We start from the raw sequence: 16,268 nt of genomic DNA on the forward strand, positions 1-16,268 counted from the left end.
TATATCCACCCAAGGGGCCTAGCTAGCTAGCTCTGCATTGAAATTGTGATGGAGAAAGCCAGGTAAACGAGAGCTTCTAATCTTCAAGGATGAGGTTTGGACGTTGGAGATGAACCCATGCATATCTCTCCATCCTCTGCCTGTCGCCACCACACAACACAAGTTAATAATAACAAACACCAACTATTTTCTTCCTCCCTTCATTGTAAATTGCTGCTTCCACGCATTTGGTTGTTTGTTTGGACACGTGCCACAATGCCGTTGGTGTTTTTACCTTCTATCTTCAACCTTAAGAGTGTCCAGACCACTTGATCCTCCTATCCGATTCCCTCCTATATACGTTGTTGATTGTTCTCTGAGTGTGAGTGTGAGAGTGAGAGAGTGAGTGATCAAATACGATCTAATATGTAATAATGCAGTATAGATAAGTTAGATACATCTCATTTTTATATACTAATGCGATAATGAGTTAGACACATTATCATTTTATTATTCCTAATCTCCTTCCTAGCTAATAGTTTGAACAAGACTATAAGACGTACAATTTCATTCATGAAACACTCTACCATTTTGTGAGAATATTGTGAAAATATCCTACATTGGAAAGTTAAAAAATCTTGCAAATGCGGAGTTGGACTATTCTTTACATTGCCAATTAAAATAAAACCTTAACTTCCTTCACATCCATTCCGATATCTTTCCCTTCCCCAATTACTCAGTGAGTCACATATAATATATATATGCATATAGACAAGTTCAAGTATGTTCATAAAGGAAGTAAATTAAGTAACTCACATTTGCCTACTCAACAATCTACTGCATTTTGATTCATTGTAAAAGTTGGTGGCCGGCAATATTCAGGGACTTTTAGAGCCTAGATATATAGCCTAGCCAGGCCATGATGTTTTCTTTTTCTGAAATTAAAAATATATCAAGATTCTGTCTTGAATTTCCAAAGCCATAATAGCTACATACATATCTACACTTTCCATATATTCAATGTGGATAAAGTTGACTAATTTATTACATCCATAAAAAAAAAAAAAAAAAACCTTCTAATCTATGAATATATTACTACCACAAGCTAAATGTGAGTTTTTTTTTAAAATAAATAAAAAAGAAAAAGAAGAAGAAGACATGGTTCTGGTTCTAAGGTTGTCTATCGTAGGGTGAAATGGAATTAATGGCTGACATGCAACAGACATAATGGGTGACAGATTACAGAGATAAGGTCCTATCCTTAAAACTTCAAACTTATGGTTCTTGTGGATTCTGGCTTCTTTTTTTTTTTTTTGTTGGTCGAAAGTGGATTATTTCTCACTCTTCTATCTGTTTTCTGGCTCTGGCTCTGGCTCTGGCTCTGGGGTATATATATGTCTTATATTCTACGGATTTTGTCGGCCTCTCCCGTACCTTCTTTTGACTTGTAGCGTACTTTCGATTTCCACCCTATACTTTCGATTTGTAGCGAATCGTGTACATTATTACTTGGTCTATCTTTTTTTCTTTTAATTTTTGTTTTCACTCTCTCACCTTTGTGGGCTTGCAATTTATTTTGGGCTGCCCAACTAAAGCCTACAATAGAATTTGCAACATGACTACCCATCCCAAAATTACATAGTTAAATAAAACTGGAAATTGCAAAAAGAATTTCATGTAGGAAGGAAAAACAAGGCATGTAAATGAGTTCATGCCTGTACTGTACCCATTTATTTTCTTCCATTTTGCTGCTTCACGATGCATATCATGTAAGTCACAAGTCGTGCCAAATAAATTATCTTCTGGGTCCTCCTCTCTCAGCACGAAGAGTGCCATCAAATCCCAATCGTTGATGGGTCGATAGGTCTCATAGAGTTAGACGATGAATTTCAAAGTGGTATTGTCACACCGAAAAATTACTAGGAATCGAACCGAATTAATTTAAGAAGTCGGGATTGAAAGTAGTGAAAGCGAAACGCTTCCTTGCTCGTGTGCACCTCAGCAGCATAAAGTGGCCGGACAGAAGGCATCATCAATAGCTGATTGGCAACCACGACTATGTATCAAGAATCAAAAGGTCGAAACCAAAATAAAAGAAAAAAGAAGTGAAAATCGGGACAATAAGAGAGAGGGAGAGGGAGAGGGAGAGAGAGCAGGGGAGGGAGGGAGGGAGGGAGGGAAGGGGATGTGTTTAGTAACAAACATTATATGAATTTCTATCTTTCTATATGTCGACATTTTTCTTTTCTAACAAACATTATGTCGACATTTTTGGTATCATATTACATACATGCGAGTGCGACATATTTACAATTTAGCTGTAATTTCTCTTTTTGTGTACAAATTTAGATTAGATGCTGCCATGCTGGTCCCCACTTCACAGGACTCTCTTGGATTACGCTCCTCTCCCCTTCCATTTGGAAACCTCTTTTGTGTCAGCATGAAATGAAACCAGTATTCATCGTAAGATAATAACCTGGTGTGCAACAGTGCAAGTGCAAATACCAACTCAATTTATGAATATTATACACAAACCACCTCAAGAATCGAATCAAGTTACAATTTATGAAAATGTCCTTTATTGCATAATATATTCTGAACTACCAGACAACGGTCGTATTATTATGGAAATCACCACACAACGGTAAGATATGTTCAAAATATACAAATATTATTTAAATAGTATAGCCGCACGGCTATACTATTAAAATTGAATATATTTAAAACGTATAGCCGTTCGGCTATTCTATTAAAATATTCGAATATATTAGTATAGCCGGGCGGCTATATTATTAAAATTGAATATATATAAAAGGTATAGCCGTTCGGCTATTCTATTAAAATATTCGAATATATTTAAAGCGTATAGCCGCGCGGCGATACGCTTGAAATGTATTCGAATATGTTTTAAAGAGTATAGCCGCACGGCTATACCTTTTATATATATATATATATATATATATATATATATATTTAAAATATCAAGCGGTGTAGCCCAATTTTCAATTTCGGGTGCATTCAGCAGTGAAAGCAAAGCGCTTACCATCTTGAACAGCAAGACTCCAATGATCTACTCCAGGTGTATATCGATGCTCGGGCACAGCATCAGCTGCAATTTTTGCCAGCTTATAACTTATCTGTGAAAAGTGAAGACCAGAATCAAACTAAGGCCGTAAATACAGTAACATAAACACTGAGCAGAGGTGATCATTACGGTAATCAAATTTGACAGCACTGTACAGTCAAGTTCCTCTCTGTAAGCACCCAACAAGAAGCAATGACGCAAAAGACTGCTGACAAGCCATAGAAAGGAAAAATGAATCATCCAAAATTCCTGTCAAAGGAAAAAAAAGTTATGAAAACTAAATAATATCATTTTCACTATCAAAGAGACAAGCAAGCGTGCATAAAAATATGATTACCAAATCTGTCAGCCGCAGACAAGTGTTCCTTTTCTATAGCATTTCTAAGTGCAAGATCTCAAGAAAATGTAAGACCAATCTATACAGTAGTCATTTCAACGGGGTTAAGTTAAAAGTAATGTGCTAAATCATGAAAATTTGGATGTTAAAAAATAAGCAACAGACCATTTTAATAAATAAAAAAGGACATAGCCTGAAAAAATCAGTAGATATATAGCATGAACAATATTAAAAAAAACAATTTAAGGTTCTCACATAATCAATGGTACCGTATCCAGCAAACACGAATAGAAGATTCTTTATCTGTATAGCGGCTATAGCCGCCGCATCCAAGCGAGCTACAGGTGCGGCAGCCATATTTTCCCATTTTAATTCTGGTCCAGGCAAATCAGCAAAAGTTGCTGATAAAACTCTCCCAGGAGCAGTATCGTTTTTATGATTTCCCTAAAGGTAACAGAATAGCAGTTAAAACTTTATTTGCCATTAATTTAACATAACTTGAAAAAGTTCAAGAAGATAAGTAAAAGGACAACGCATTGGTTTCATAAAAGTGGAAATTCACTTCCTTAACCCATTGATGGATGGGATTAAGCTCCAATAACGGGACCATTGTTTTTCTAATAGGTACATAATTTACTCATATGCCCGATAACAAAAACCCAAATTCATGAAATCTTAACTTCGCTTTTCCTTTCACCACATTTTCAAGTGGAACCGGAAAAGCATCCTAGAAGCTCAAAATAAAGAATAGCAGTCCATGCAATTTCATAATTTTCAATTTGCCAAATATACTAATATCCAAAATCTTATATCCGTTTTCTTCTGCTACATCTTCTCAGCACCCACAACAAAATCAAATTTGAAATCTGCAAAAACTAATCAAATAAGCAACAATGAACTTCAACAAAGCAACCTAGCAAACTTTTTTTTTTCATTTTCCACAGTGCTTCACAAACCGAACAATGCCGGTAAGAATTCACATCAAGAAGAAATAACCCACAACAGTGGGGGTGAAGTAGCTCGTTGAAATCGACAGAAACACTAATCACAACGTACAACCAACTCTCACATCAAGAAATAAAAGCACCAATTCCTTTGCGGAACACTTTAACACACTAAACAAAACCGCGACAAAAATATTCATACAAACTCAGCAGCAAAAATGAGCTTCAATATAGAAACCAAACAAACTAAAAAGGCACACTTTCTCACAAATCAGACAATACTGAGATCAAATTCACATGAAAAGTCCTAAACCAGCACGAATGAGCTTCAACAAAACAACCGAACAATAAAAAGTATAATTTTTCCCGCGTTTTGACACAAGCCAACCAATGCACAGATGAGAATTCACATAAAAACGCAACAAAGAGCCAAGCAAACCTTTCCGGGTACCTCATCGTCAGTCTTCGTGTGGGTGTGAGGATCAGACTGGGTTTTGAAATATCAAGGGGAGGAGCCCAATTGGAGGCAATGGAGATATAGGAATTAGCAAACCGAGGCGAAGAAGCCCGAAGGAAATCAGCAATCAGAGCAAATATATACAGTAGTCATTTCAACGGGTTTAAGTTAAAAGTAATGTGCTAAATCATGAAAATTTGGATTTAAATATATATTTTTAAATATTCAAATATATTTAAAGCGTATAGCCGAGCGGCTATAAAATTAAAATATTCGAATTAAGGGGTATAGCCGTCCGGCTATACTATTAAAATATTCAAATATATTCAACGAGTATAGCTGCACGGCTATACTATTAAAATATTCGATATATTGTACGAGGAAAGCCGGCGGGTAATACTATTAAAATATTCTTATATATTTAAACAGTATAGCCGCGCGGCTATACTATTAAAATATTTGTATATATTCACAGATTATAGCCGCGCGGCTATACTATTCAAATATTGGAATATATTTAAAGAGTATAGCCGGCCGGCTATACTATAAGGAGAGGAGCCCGGTTTATAATTTGTAAATTGAATGGTTTTAACTCAGCAACGCAAACTTTGGAGAATCGATATACACCTGGAGTAGATCATTGGAGTCTTGCTGTTAAAGCTGGGAAATGATGAATCTAGTTCTTCAATCAAGGACAAATATTTACTAACAAATTGATTTTCCAGTTCACATCAGTACAGAAAGTTCCCGTGAGCTAAGCAGAAACCAGCGAAGAAAGGCTACAACTCAACAAAGTCTTAATCGCGATATATATATATATATATATACACACACATACACATGAGCACACACAAATACATACATACATCTATAATCTATAATATATACATACATAAATAAGAGCAAAATGACATAAAGGCATGGTATAAATGACATAAAGACATGGTATAAATGACATAAAGGCATGGTATAAATGACGTTCTCATTCACAAACGCGTATGCACGCAGCACAAACGTACACTTCATTCTATGCAATCTTATTAAGGCAGGCATGAAATGAGACCACTATTCATTTTGGCTTTATTTCATCCATCGTCCGGATAGCGGCGTGGAGTGGCACAATCAATCTCTCTGTTCTGTCTATCTCCTCTGGTTTGATACTGTTGTTCTTAGTTCTACTACTACTGGTGCAAAACCCTCCAAGAGGGCCCATCGTAAGAAAATAACCTGGCTCGCATTTTAAACATAAGATATACTTACCAACTCTTTAGATGTTGTGCAAATGCAAATACCAACTCAATTTATTAATATTATACAGAATCACCTCAATAATCGAATCAAGTTACAACTATGAAAACGTCTTTTACTTTGGAAACTAATTCCATGATATGTTCTAAACTACCAGCCTCAGAAAAGAAAAAGAAAAATGTAAGATGGCGACTGTATGATGGAAATCACCAGCCATCTACTTTGGAGCTAATCTAATTGGGCATATAGAGAATGAAACACAACGAGCAGCTTTTGCCAGCATGAACCGCTCATTTTCTGTCAGTGGCCTCTCAATCACCTTCACAACATTCACATCCTATCAAAAAAGTCAAAACAGCCATCAGAATTGGAGATACAACCCCCACAAGTGAAGTGATCATAGTCATCATAGGATATATAAAAGGAGAAAGATCAATCTTTCCCGAATAGCACATCATGTATCATATCCTTTGGGGAAGGAAAGCATACGCACTGGACAAGTCCAATTTCTGCTTCTTGGAAGAGAAAACAAGTCCAGAGATTTAATGTACTAATACTTGTTTAAATTTATATCAAAATGAAAACAATTGATGAAACAAATATGCATAAGTGCAGTGACTGACCTTTATCTGTTGTTGAACACTAGGTCTCACACTGGCAGTATCGCCGATGATGATTATATTGTTGACATTTCCACTTTGATCCCTTTCAGAAGGGGAGGATGTCGAATGCCGCCATTGCCCATTAACAATGAACTTGTAGTAATACCTGCAGGTCATGAGCATAATACCATTTAAAACGAAATTTAGATAAACTCATCATGTGATACTTCCATGATTAGCTAGTCTAAGAAAACTTGAAAAAATAAACAAAAAACTCATGCGTATAAAACTCTACTCTACACATATGCATATTAATGTGTTTCTGAGGTTTAAGTAATAAAGTTAATTAAGAAAAATAGAAATCACAATGCATTAGCTTTACAAGTTTTTCAAGCACTGGAGTTAACCAAGGGCATCAGGTCTCGTATTTTGATCCCTGTGACAATAACAAAATAAGTAATACAATGCTTTTTTACTTACTTTCCTTGTGAAAGTCTAACTTCTGCTTCCCATCGTGATCCACCTTTGTGATTTGCCCGAATTGGTTCTTTCCAATTTGCAGTGAAATCTCCAACCAAGGTTACATCCTCTCCCTGAAAATAGAGACAGAGACGAAGCACCAACAGACACAAAGTAGTTCCATTACTGCTCAAATATAGAAGGTATAATATGCTTTAAAGACTACATGCTTAAAAACTATTTACAGAACTAGTCTTAGGCCAACTAAGGCATTGCGAAAGAAATTTCCCTCATTGTCCCTTCAAATTTATACAATGACCATCGCCACGGCTAAAGTATACATTATATACTTCAATTGAAACTGAAATTGTCAACTACCTCTTGCCCATTCCATACAAATGTCACAGCATGTGTTGGAGGTCCTTCATGCATGCCATTTTCCACCATGGCTATAAGATCCCATGTTGCCCAAGCAATTGCCGGTCTGCATAAAAATTTCAAGAATACCGTTCACCATTTAGCAATTACAAAGTGGCCCTAATCACAATAAGTGACTTCTTTCTTTTGATTAGTCAGTCACAAGCGAGGGAATTTTGTTCTTTTCATTCTGTATAGAACTCAAAAAATGAGAAGTGTTAACGAGAATAACCTGTCAGGCCTGCATAAATGCAACCCAGTTACAAAATTATAAGCTGCGTGAAGGGAAGTATCAGTCATCCAGTGCAGGTATGCTATTACGCAAGCAGGAGACCGATTAAAACCAGTCGTACAAGTCACAAAAACACGATGATTCTTTTTCAATAAGCGTAATAATAAGCCCACACAAAATGGTAGTTTCTTCCTTAAATCAAAAGAATCTCCCTCCCTGCCAAAAAAATAAAAAATTGTTCAAACATTTTATGAGGTCTAGCTAGTGAGTTATAAGCAACTAAAGCATTACCCTTTGACACATTCAGAAATTCCCTTCCGTTTCTGAAATTCGCATTACATTATGAGGAATATCATCCTAAATTAATTTTAATTCCTTCTTTGGTTGAAAGTACATGACACTACTAAATTACTAATGCATTTAAGCTAAATGTCCAGAAACTAGTCAGATGCTGAAATTTAATAATTCATCAAAGTGCTAACATTATTCCTGATTAATATTTGATAAAACGATTGTTGAAACTACAAGAAGCAAGCACATGCACAACCTCCATGATTTGAAGTGACTTCAAAAGAAGATTTAGCAAATTTATATCATCAATAAATAGAAGATTGTACAGAATCTTTTTTTTTTTTACCTTATTGGATAGTTGATCATCAGAATGTTGAATTTTTGGCACGACTCATTTATTGAGATGGAATTTATTCCCCAATTTTCTGTCTCAGTTCCACTTTGGAAATTCAGTATAGCAGTGACTCCCTGTATGAAGAATTTCCATAGAAGTTAAAGAGAGACATGGAAAGGAAGTTGATACAATATCACAATGCGTATGTAGACTACAAATTTCCAATGACACAACACAACAACGAAAAAAAAGTTCTTTTGCATAAAAATACATGGCGTAACAGCACTCACCGCAACATTGGACAATGTCTCCACATCATCTTCCGTTTGTATACATGATCCAACATATATTTGCTCTGTAATCTAACAAATGAAAAACATAATGAATGAGCAAGTCAACGAAAATTCCAACTCATACAAACTATGCTATCGAAAGAACAAAAAATTATTCAGTACAAGTATATAGTCAAAGAATTTGATGCATATCACACCTTACTGTGGCGCATGCCAATAGAGTGGTTATAGTATAGCTCGCCTTTAGAGCGATCCAGTGCCTTAATATATTCCTCGAGTGGGAAATTTCCATGAGCCCATTCTCCATGTTCCGACTCCTCCTCAGAAAATATACAAACAAGTTTGCTCATGGGTTGGGCAAGAGTATTCTTCTGCATTTGTGATTGAACACGACCATTTTGGCCATTCAACAAATTCCATCCTTGTGACTTTAGAAACTTTGAGGAGAAAGTAATAAAGCCAGAATTTCCACTGTTTTCGGTAGCTGATTGCAAACTTGAAGCCAACACAGTCTTGTTCCAAGTGGCAAAAGGAACTCGACCTCTATTGAAAAGATTATCAAGATCATTCAAAAGAAGCAGCTGCTGAATTGGAAAAGGTGAGAGTGGTCTCTCAAGAACCAGGCTAAAAGATCCTGCTTTCTCCGTGAGCATCTTCCTGAAGAAACCAAAGACTGAAAAAAATAAAAACAAAAACAAAAACAAAAATGAACTGACAATCTTTCGAGCGAAATCATTAACAAAATTGAAATTTTTCGAAGGCTAATTGGGACATTTAATCCAAAATTCATTCAATGAAATTATGAAATGCAAAATGTTAATAGCATACTGTGTATCACCAAAGTCCTTGGCCTCAAGAAGCCTCCCTCCAGACGAATCACCAGCCTTTTTCAGTGTGTCACCCACCATTACTATCCTCGACTTCTCCGCATTGCCCTGAAAAATCGAATTCAAGAAAACAAATAAACCAATCAAAACAGAGAAACAGAATCAGTCATACCAAAAGGTCTGAACTTTTGTTGAACGAAAAGAGAGAAAGGACGGAAATACCCCTTTCTTGAGGGAGTGGACAAAGATTTTGCCGTCGACGGAGAGCGCGAATCGAATTCCGAGCGGTTTGTCGAGAGTGACCATGTACTCGTTCAAGTTCATCTTGAATGATGGCGAACTGTTGGACATCGCGAGAATCCTAACGGTTCCGCCATTGGAGCGAAGCTTCTCTGGACGACTCATCGTTGAGCGGCCATCGATGAAAGACACGCGTCCGCCCCAAAAGGAGGAGGAGCAGCCGTGGAGCAACGGCGGAGATGAAGGATCGAGAGCTCTGCTACTCTGCAGTTGCAGAGTGACCATGTTCTTGAGGAATTCCAGAGTTTTTTTCTGTTGCAAAGTGTGAAATGGAGCTTCAGATCATGTGCTGGAACCTTCAGCTGAATTCAACGAGCTTTCCAGCGCTTTTTGTTTGTTTGGCGTTTCCGGATATCTGCAGTGCCACGTCGGATGAGTATAAAAAAGTTTGCACCACTCATGGCCCGTACAGAAGATGACGTTGATTTGTGTAAGGACAATATCGTAATTTTGAATTGATGATGAACGAGCGTAGATCAATCACGAATAGTCACGAGAAGCATGGGAATATGTTTTCCCGCCAGATATTTTACGATGCATTTCTGACCGTTGATGAACTTATCAGACTATTTTAGAAGAACCTTGACCTTTCAATATATCCAACCAACCCGCTTTGGCATTTTGGTAAAGTTGCAGACTTGAGTGACTAGATTAGTGAGTGGACCGCAAAACACCTAAAAATGTGGCATGGAACAATTGCCCAATGGTGACAGCAAATAACCCTTTTCCTTATGAGCATTTTGGATGAATCAATGTTTGGTAATTCATCTCTACATCATCATTTTGACAAAGTGATGAGACTAAAAAGTACGAGAATGTTTAATTTATCATGATATAAGATACTATAAGAGGGATGATATTCACTATCGCCTGATACAATTTATCTATCTCCTACGATACGATAGACATATTTAATTGATTCATGAATTCTTTTATACAAACAATCTTTCGAGATAATTTAATCACATTAATAGCAAATTGAGTTCCTTAAAATGTCACTTGGGATGTCATAAAAAAGTTTTTTACACTCAACCCATAAAAACATTTCTTTATAGAGAAGAAGACCCATTATAGTTTACGTTAGAATTGAATTGATCAACAAGAGGAAAGGCTTATCGAAGCCCTATAGGATATGTTATATATAATGGTGCACAATTTCCAAGCCGTTGTATTGCGAAGCATGATCCTCACCTCTCGGATCACAAAATTAATAATATTTTAGGCGTTAGTTAATAATATAATGTGCATTTCCAGGCATGTTCCACAAATGAAGTTAACTTAATTACGTTTTTTTTTCACATTTTCACATTGTTTTTTCTTCTTCTTTTATTTTATGTCAACAAGATCAAGGTGAGGTAGGTGAAGGTATTTTTCTCAGAATTCACATTCAAAGCATATTTTGAAACTGTCAATCAGGACATGGCTAGCTCAGCTTGAGATGCGACCAATGACCCAATCAATAACCAAATGAGATTTGTACAAAGCGGACTAATCAAACATAGAGGAACTAAACAAATGATAGTCTAACTCGAGAACACTGTTGGGAGTTCGAATTCGAAACTACTAATCTATAAGTTAAGGTCATTATTTTTCATCGGGCTAGACTGGAGTGGCAAATTTTGTTATATTTAATTTGTTAGACCATCAATTTTCCATTAATGTTAATAAACATAGAGGGACGCCACCTTTGGTATTCTGTGGTAGCCAATTAATGCAAAACCCCCCGATTGAAATTTGAGAGGACTGCCAACCAGTAAACTACGGCAGAGAGTTAAGGGTCGTTAGATGAGACAGTGTTTTCACACACTCATGCTGGTCTGAAAATTCAAAGGATGGAGACACCCACTTTGTTCCGGAGCCAATCAGCTACCCAAACACTAATTATCATTTAATCTTTGATTATTTTGAGCAATTATTTGTGTGAATGAAGCAAAATGGGGCTCTCAGAGCTTAGCAGCTGTCAGATTTGCACTCAGAAAATTAGGTCAACTTGCTTGCTTGGTGTTTCCCATTTTGTCCACAAAGTTTCAGGATTGAAGGTCTGAAGTGAAGATTCCTGCTTTTACTTTTGTGGATTTTCCAACATTAGTGCAAAAGTGGCGGAATTGGAAAATAACAGCAGCTGCCGCGTAACCAGTTCAGTTGGACAAATGTTCACTTTTTTTTATTCTTACAAATAATAGAAATCAAGCTAGAAAAGTATTCTGATTTTTCAACAGGGACAAGTTTTATTTTTGTACCGACGATCATATACTATATTTTGAATACACACGATAAATCTAAATTATTACAAATTAATCTAATTTACAAAAAATAATTCAAAGTCGAATAAAAGAGAGACGGCAACAACAGAGAGAAAAGTCTGGGACCCGATGACAGCCAGCGCTGGACTCACCATCAATTTAATTGTAGTTAGTGGTCCCTTCAATTTTAAGCAGAGCACAACAAAACTCGAACCTCATCCACTCATCGCATTCTCATTTCACTGTCTCTCGGATTAAGATCGAAACCCTAATAGTAATATAATTTATTATTCGTTAGTGCTGGTGTGGATGTGAACACAAACGACGTAATTACGCGCAATTACCTCTCTGCTTTTTCTTATTTACTTTGGCTTTTGTAATTTTCAACACAAACGACTTCTTTCGCGGCTCCACTCCATATGTCGTTTTTTTTAACACTCTGCGCATTTGCGTCACAATCGAGCCATAATTTCTTACGCAACCAAAAGCTACCATCCAAATTTGCGGCAATTCATTAAACATGGAAAATCAAGCCTTTTATATGAGACAACATATATATTGAGTAGTTACCGACTCTGCGAGGCATTGCGTAAGATTTTTGTTCACTTTTTCTCGTTGACTTTTTACAAATATATCAACTTTGAACTGTTTACATTTACACCCAAATGTGTACTTCAAAAGCCAATTTCACCATATGACGGATTTCTTTTCACTTTTTTATTTTTTTATTTTTAAAGCTATCTTAATGTTAAATTTCAACGAGACGGATCAACAACCCACTACTAGTGATACCGATATTATCCACAATTTAATAATCTACAAAGCCTAATAGGCGTGGATTTTTATCTCAAAATATCTCAGTGTTATTAAGAGAGGAATTACTTATTATAAGTTGTAGTTTCTTTAATCAAGTTTCCTATGTGGAATTTTATATTCTTCAATACGTCCCCTCACGTGGGACTACTATATAGTGGGCCACACGTAGAGCTAAGTCCACATTGAATTTAATCATCTAGGTCTGTGTGCAACGGAAGATTCATAGTTTATAGTCGGAATTTGTCAAGTCGATAGCAACACCCAGTCAAAATGTGGCTTGTCAGTCGTGTCGATGATTACACCTAATCAAGGTGTGGCTAGTCTGAGTCGGAGATTGGGTTTGGATCGGAACTTGAAAAGTTACATGCACAAATAATTACCAACCATTGATGTGCCCAAATCTTATACATGAATGGCTATATTTAGGGTTTGGGGTTGATAATTCTACCAACATCATAACTCAAGTATCATATATGTGAACAGTATCATACATGAGCTTTGAGAAGAAGAGAAGATTTGCTAACAAATTTACAATAACCTTAATGCAAATCCGTCTTTGCATTCAAGTTTGATTCTCATTCTCGTAGACTATGATAGTTTACAATATCACCTATCAAACAAAAAGAATTGCAAGCCAAAAAAACTAAATCCATGCCAAAATGAAATACAAGCCATAATTGATCTGAACAAACAATTAACTTAAACTTTTCAATACACTAACCTGTACATGTACGGGAAGTAAATTAGGTCCAAAATAAGCATAAGCCGTCTAAATCTATAACTTAGATATGCTTGGAGAAAAAAACAAAACTATAATTAAGCTTATAGTGAGGCCAAAACTATGATTAGGAACCTGCACCTGCCAATCAGAGAGCAGGGAAGGTCCTACTCATGGCGTTGACGCTAGCAAAGAACCCAACGAGGTCTTGCCTGTACGGAAGATAAGACCGTCTCTTGTTATACCCGTCCTTGGCCACCGTCTTGTTCCTCACGTAGAACGCCTCGTGCGCCATCGACACCGCCTTCGACCCTTTGGGCTTGTTTGGCCCGCCTCCCGATCCAGGCCCGGACCCGGACCCGGAGCTCTTCTTAATTTCCTTGGGTTCTTCTTCTGCTGCCTTTTTGGAGCTCGATGACAAAGGGGTCAAGAACACAAACGAGTCCTTGCTACCGCTTTCGCTGTTGCTCCGCCGCAGCAAATCCTTTATGCTCCACCGCCTGGACGACGAGGTTCCGGTTGACTTGCTCTTAATCTTGCACTTCCCGCGAGCGTCTTGTGCCACCACTGATTTCGGCATCCAAACGCAGTACGTCCCCTGTGGGACCGAGTCCAGTTCGTCCACATCGGAGGACGACGATGACGGCAGAGCAGCAGCATCGTCTTCATCCTCCTCCTCCTCGACAACCTCCTTATTATTAGGGGCGGCCGCGAGATCTCGTTGACTTCTGTCAAGCAGAAGGTCGCGGTTGAATACGGGGAAAACGGGACCGATCTGGTTGTCGTCAAAGAATACCTGGCTTCCGGAACTTTGAAACGAGACGAACTCGAAGTCGTCGTCGACGTCGTCGTTTCTATGATCATCGTGTTCTTTCTGTTCAGCGGAGTAATTGGATTTGTGGAGCAAATTGAGGTTGTCGAACTCTCGGCAGACTTTGGCTGCGACGTCTGCAAGTTTGTCGGAGGAGTAGCTGTTGAAGCTGGGACAGACCAGTCCCTGTTCGAAATCTTCGTCTTGCATATTTTTTTGTTTTTTTGTTTTTTTGTTTTTTTGTTTTTGTTGTGGGGGAGAAATAGAAGGGTTGTAAGTTGGTTTTCCCTCTATGTTTATATATAGAGAGAGAGAGATATATATATATATTATAGATATATAACGTGGGGCAGGAGCAGAGGAAGGTGGTAATTAAATCAATAAGTAATTAGGGATTAAATAAAGTTGTGATATTATTAACGGTGGAGTCTTTGGGCTTCTCATAATAAGTGTGTTTCTTTCTTGTTTCTAAGGTGTTACGTGTGTGAGCGTGTTGGTAAACTTTCCTTATTCTTTCTTATCGCTCATTAATTTCACACGTTTGACGTCGTTACCCCGCGAACGTGTCCGCGTGTCTGGATACAAAGGCGAGATGCACCAAAAAGGGCAATATCTTGCCACACAAAAAGACAAAGGGAAATAAATCAACAATTCCTTGTTAGAGTTGGATGCTTTTTTGGATTGGGAAAACAAAGAAAGCAAAATAGGCAAGTTAATATAAGGAATCTGATTTTTTGTCTCAATTTTAGAAAAGTTGTTTTTTTTGAGAGTGATTCTTTTCAAATCATTTTAGGTTTTAGTTGGCTTAGATCATTTGGGAAAGTTTTGCCTATCTCCTATATTGCTATTGGGATGACCGTTCGATGATCTAATAAACTTCTATCACTATTTATCAACAAAAAAAAGTTATTAGGTTGTTAACATTGTAAAATGGTCACTAAAAGTGCCTTTCTCTATTTTCTTTAATTTTGAAACGGCTATTTATGTTAAAACTTACACTCTTATCTTGTCTTTGTCCCAATATAATTTTCTATTTTGTTTTTCAACTTGTCTAATTATGATATTATATATTGCACGAGTTATAAATATAATTTTTTACTAGCGTGTGACAGAAGATTCGAACTTAAAATCCTTTTAATATTGAGAAGATAAGTACTAATACATTAGTAACAATTAAGTGGTAACAAGTTACAAAGACTTGACGGATTCTGTATTAAATAAAGAAAAATAAAATAAGACAAATAACATAATTCAATTCAATTCATTCTAATTTAAGTAGGAATTAGGAATTAGTAAATATGTCATTACTGGAGTAGAATGGATAAGATAAATTTACCCTAGTTTCTTTGGTTTGATAGACAATAAGAATGAAACAAGGCAGTATTCAAACAGATCACTGAAATGTGGTGGTTCTAGAACTAACCCCATGCCAACCCCGTGGGGCCGTAGACTTCTAGAAGGAAAATCGTGCACCAGAAAACCAGCAGAGCCGTTGATAAAAGTGACATGGAAATTAATAATGGGGATAGGAACAGCATAGGATAGCTAGATAACCTTGTTTTGGAAGCAATATCAATTTCAATATGCAATTATTATTATTATTATTATTATTATATGCAATTTGGCCTAAATTGAGGGGGGGGAAATCCTCTTTGAAACACAAGAAGCCACATGAAGCCATGCCAAAGTTACGTTTATATGAATAAAAAGCCGACTACTAGTGTGGACTTTTGAGGTTATGTTACTATCAATTTCAATTCAATGTGTCGCCTAATTGCTGACCTTATGCGTATAGATAAAGTTTAGAGATATTTAGTGATAGACTCATTCTTAGCACTAATATTATAAATAAATTATACACAATTGAATTTCTAT

General features: G+C 36.7%; 2 protein-coding genes across 3 annotated transcripts; both read right to left on the minus strand.

Moving 5' to 3' along the window:
- On the minus strand, positions 6,056-10,186 carry LOC18783832 (phosphoglucan phosphatase LSF1, chloroplastic). 2 transcript variants are annotated; one of them, XM_007217106.2, is made up of 10 exons: positions 9,728-10,186; positions 9,507-9,613; positions 8,876-9,335; positions 8,676-8,747; positions 8,398-8,519; positions 7,761-7,976; positions 7,490-7,595; positions 7,133-7,245; positions 6,674-6,818; positions 6,056-6,387 (listed from the first exon to the last, which is right to left on the minus strand). In XM_007217106.2, exons 1-10 carry the CDS (start codon positions 10,028-10,030, stop codon positions 6,268-6,270), a joined length of 1,764 nt encoding a protein of 587 aa, XP_007217168.1. In that variant the 5' UTR covers positions 10,031-10,186; the 3' UTR covers positions 6,056-6,267. The 2 variants fall into 2 exon arrangements, with proteins under 2 accessions (XP_007217168.1, XP_020416655.1); XM_020561066.1 differs by lacking the exon at positions 9,728-10,186 and having other exon boundaries at positions 8,876-9,351.
- On the minus strand, positions 13,307-14,880 carry LOC18783807. The gene has a single exon (XM_007215699.2). It carries the CDS (start codon positions 14,601-14,603, stop codon positions 13,731-13,733), a length of 873 nt encoding a protein of 290 aa, XP_007215761.1. The 5' UTR covers positions 14,604-14,880; the 3' UTR covers positions 13,307-13,730.

The sequence above is a fragment of the Prunus persica genome, chromosome G3, assembly GCF_000346465.2.
Source record: "Prunus persica cultivar Lovell chromosome G3, Prunus_persica_NCBIv2, whole genome shotgun sequence".
NCBI lineage: Eukaryota > Viridiplantae > Streptophyta > Magnoliopsida > Rosales > Rosaceae > Prunus > Prunus persica.

Bases quoted from the DNA above. Each gene is read 5' to 3' on its own strand.
- LOC18783832 (XM_007217106.2), bottom strand. From the start codon at position 10,030: ATGGTCACTCTGCAACTGCAGAGTAGCAGAGCTCTCGATCCTTCATCT. The intron at 6,819-7,132 runs GTAAGTAAAAAA...CATGACCTGCAG, and splicing joins GTTAGACTTTCACAAGGAAA to GTATTACTACAAGTTCATTG. The intron at 6,388-6,673 runs GTCAGTCACTGC...CTTTTTTGATAG, and splicing joins GTGTTCAACAACAGATAAAG to GATGTGAATGTTGTGAAGGT.
- LOC18783807 (XM_007215699.2), bottom strand. From the start codon at position 14,603: ATGCAAGACGAAGATTTCGAACAGGGACTGGTCTGTCCCAGCTTCAAC.